The 4,242-nt window shown below is 41.2% G+C and overlaps 1 protein-coding gene across 1 annotated transcript; it reads left to right on the forward strand.

The window, feature by feature from the left end:
- The first annotated feature begins 286 nt into the window (after positions 1-286).
- Positions 287-3,209, forward strand: LOC129723458 (putative polypeptide N-acetylgalactosaminyltransferase 9). The gene is made up of 3 exons (XM_055677689.1): positions 287-852; positions 913-1,730; positions 1,787-3,209. The coding sequence occupies exons 1-3, from the start codon at positions 309-311 to the stop codon at positions 2,174-2,176; spliced, it is 1,752 nt and encodes a 583-aa protein (XP_055533664.1). The 5' UTR covers positions 287-308; the 3' UTR covers positions 2,177-3,209.
- The last annotated feature ends 1,033 nt before the right edge of the window (positions 3,210-4,242 follow it).

The following is a 4,242-nucleotide window of genomic DNA, read 5'->3' on the forward strand; positions in this document are numbered from 1 at the left end:
TGACTATTTTATGACTTCGGGCATAAAGTTGGCGACCGTGAGGTTGCCCGGTGAAGATGACACGAAAACCGATCGATGCGGAGATCGCGACAATGGAACGTTTTTTCGGGACGCGCAGTATTTTCGCAGAAACAAACTCCTTCATTTCTGCTCTTCCTTGTGTATTTTCCCAATATCATCCACAAGCGGAGTGGCGAGTGTTAACTATCGAATGGAAAATAAGGTCAAATTATGTGGAGTTTACAGTCAAAACGGTTATCAGCCAGAAGAAAGCACGTCAGTCCTTTCGGCAGCGACCAGCAGGACGGATGTCACGAAAATTGCTAACATTATCTCGACAGATCTCACGGCACCTGCTAGTGCTGGTTGCCGTGGTACTTTTAGTTTGCTTCTTGGGTTATCTTAACATCCGAAAGGATGCCCCTGGTAATAGTGCCTTGCTCCTGGTGCAGCAACATTTAGCCAAACTCCGAACGGACCAAAACTCGGGAACAACCACAGCGACAAAAGCTGACAACAAATGGACACCACCAGGAGATCTCGGATATGCCGTAACTCTAGGCTCAACGGAAGAGTCGATCGCTAAGATGATTAAACTGGGCTACGACAGTCAAGGTCTAAATCAGTACATTTCCGACCTGATACCGGTGCGGCGAAGGTTGCCCGATATTCGGGACGCTTGGTGTAAGAAACCCGGAAGGTATCTCGCAGAACTACCGGAAACATCGATTGTGATTGTATTTTACAACGAAGCTTGGTCGGTGCTTGTGCGAACGGTTCATTCGATTCTGGATCGCTCGCCGGAGAAGTTGATTAAGGAGATCATACTGGTGGATGATTTCTCCTACCTTCGTGAGTTTTTTTTCTATCATAATGAACACGAATGTGGATTACTAATTTTCGTATTTGTAGCTCACCTGAAAGTCCAACTGAAGGAATATTTTGTGCCCTACCCGAAAGTACGGATCATTCGAGCTGAAGAGAGGTTGGGATTGATGCGAGCCCGGCTTCTGGGAGCGCGCAGTGCAACCGCAGAAGTTCTCACCTTCCTGGATGCCCACGTAGAGTGTATTGAGGGATGGCTGGAGGCTTTGCTGGATCCGGTCGCCCGAAATTGGAGCACCATCGCGATACCGACAATCGACTGGATCGATGAGAACGATATGCATTTACGGTCAGAGAATGCACCAAGCTTCTACGGGGCTTACGATTGGGATCTAAACTTTGGCTGGTGGGGGCGGTGGTCTCGTAAAAAGAAACCGGAAAACAAGATGGAACCGTTCGAATCGCCAGCCATGTCCGGGGGGCTGTTTTCCATCACTAAACGGTTCTTCGAGCATGTTGGTTGGTATGACGAAGGCTTCGAGATCTACGGGATGGAAAACATTGAGCTGTCGATCAAGAGTTGGATGTGCGGTGGCAGGATGGTCACCGTGCCTTGCTCTCGGGTGGCCCACATTCAGAAGACCGGTCATCCGTACATGCAGCAAACGTCGAAGGATGTGGTACGCGCCAACTCGCTGCGGTTGGCGGAAGTGTGGATGGACGAATATAAGCATGTGATTTTCGACATCTACGGCATTCCGAAATATCCAATCGAGGAAGCGGGCGAGTTGTGCTCTAGAAGACAAATCCGCAAGCAGGCAAACTGTAAAACCTTCCGATACTATGTGGAGAATGCTTTTCCGGAGATGCACAATCCAATGGTGGTGGGAGCTTTTCGGGGAGAGGTAAATTAGTGTGATATAAGCAACGAAAATTACATATAAAATTTGATTTATAACAGATGAAAAACAAAGCAATCGGAGACGGAATGTGTTTGGAGTACATGAAAGAGCAAAACCTGCTGCACATGGCACTCTGTGATCATCAGGAGCGCAATCAGTTTTGGACCCACAACTACTACCGGGAGCTGAACAGTAGGCGAAACTGCATCGACTATACCGGTAGTGGCAGTGTGGTGGTGTTTGGATGCCATAGGTCCCGTGGCAACCAGGAGTGGGAAAATGTCAACGCGACCGGCCAGTTTCGAAGCGTTAAATATGGCAAATGTTTGGCGGTTAACCTGGAAGATTACAAAACCCTAACGATGGAAGACTGCGACGACAAGCGGGACGCCCAGCTGTGGCTGGTCAATCCGATCAAGCTGGATGTTTCCATATTCTCCAACCCGTGAGGCTTCCCCAGCAACATATTTTATTACATTTAAGTGTCAGTAAACATTATGCGACATATTAGAAAAATCATGGGCGGGCTCTGCAACAAACATCATTACTACTATGTAACCTGAAAACCGCAAGTTTGAAGTATATATGCAACCAGTCTAGTTGTTACTAATAATGTTTCTGTTCGACCATTAGGTAACATGATATCGATCGCCGTGATGCATCTGTTTCATCAAGAAACTTTTCTTGGTCAAATTAAAGTTTCGATTCAACAAATTTCTCAGGCATATTTGTCTGGCTTCTACCCGCGATATATTTCAAAATTTCACCAGCATGTCCTTGTCATATAAATGTGAGTGGTTTTTCGTGCTTACCCGAGCAGGAGAGCATAACAAAGTCATAACTCGTCAATAACATATTTAGCTATGAGGACTCATCGTGTTATTCGAAAGATATTCACGTTTCAAACATGCATATGAGAATATCATAAAATTTTGATATCATTGTGATTGTGATATTATAATGATATTTTCTCCTGCTCGGGTATACAAGATTTTGACATGCAAATTGAAACCCATGGTGAAACTGATGATTTTGCTCACGTAAAAAGCACGCGCCCCGAGAATGTTAGGGCATTCAATAACTCAATTACTTTTATTCACCATTACACATACTCGTTTAAAATATTTTCCAATGCCGGAAAAAAATCATATATCTAAAAGTAGTGTAAATAATAGCAAAAATTATAGATATCCCTCTTTTATTGTTGGAAGACATTGTTGCAGGATATTTCTATATGAAGCAGATTTTTTTTTCACTTGCTCAAAATAATCGCCATTTTTATCATCTTACTCGAATTTACACTGCCGGTTAATAGAGTGACTCTATCTTTCGTGGAACCAAACACACATATTTCACGGTGCTCCTACAGACCGTTATTATTAAAAAAATATACCAAAGAATTTGAGTACACCATTCGATTCGTTATGACGTCCAGAATCTATGGTCGAAATTTCAAAATCATCGTACGGTACATTTTTGAGAAATGCCCTTTTGAAGGTCGTAAAGTACTAAAACGTGATATAAAAACGACGAAATACTTGTTGTAAAGCAGGGTTTTCAACCACCATTTTATGAAATAATTTCAAAAATAGTTTCTACACGTTCATTAAGCAGACAGTATGTGAAGAAGAGAAAGAACGAAAAATAAGCGAACTGGAAATATGATACAGATTTGGAGAAATATACCGCATCCCGACGGAACCGCGGTATACTTTTCCAAATCTGTATCATATTTCCAGTTCGCTTATTTTTCGTTCTTTCTCTACTACACATTCTGTCTGCTTAATGAACTTGCGTGTTAACGGAAAAAAGCCGTTGTTAAGAATAGAAATTCAGTTCGAAAAATAGTTACTACACATTCCAAGTATTATATTTCAAGACATTAGCAATTGGTGAAATGATTTATTTGAAAATCTCATAGTGCACAGTGGTCTGAATTTGAAAATTTGTGATCGCTTAAGATTTGACTGTGAAAAATTGATGTTATGTACTCAATGTCTCCAGCAAAATTGTTTCATGAAACAAGGCCTTACTTTTGGCGTTTTTGGTTTTTCGATCAATCCATTTAACAGTTAAATAAAAAAAATATTTTTTCTAATTTTCTATACAGCAGATTGCTTCCGTCAGCAAAGTTGTAGGATAGTTTAAAAGAAAAACGTAAAATCTGTACGTTAGACATGACAAAATAGAGATTTTTTGTGGAGCACTCCTCTCTAAAATCAGTTTTTTTGTCTTTAAAAAAAGTTTTTTGTCTTTAAAAAAAGCCGGCTTGAGCTGTTGGTAAAATGCGACCGTTCTGCAAGGCAGTTCAAGTCGTAGTGGCTCTAGTCTGGTTTTAATTTTTCTTTGTTATGCCTTTCCTTGATTAGTTATTCCCTTTTTTTTTGTTATTCCAATGTTCCTTAAAATTCTCTTTATATAATGCCTCCTCTCTAGTTTTTTATTCTTGCCCTATATAATTTGTTCCTGTTCGATATTCTTTTCTCTTAACTTTTATGATATGTTTTTCCCGTTT

This window comes from Wyeomyia smithii, chromosome 2, assembly GCF_029784165.1.
Source record: "Wyeomyia smithii strain HCP4-BCI-WySm-NY-G18 chromosome 2, ASM2978416v1, whole genome shotgun sequence".
NCBI lineage: Eukaryota > Metazoa > Arthropoda > Insecta > Diptera > Culicidae > Wyeomyia > Wyeomyia smithii.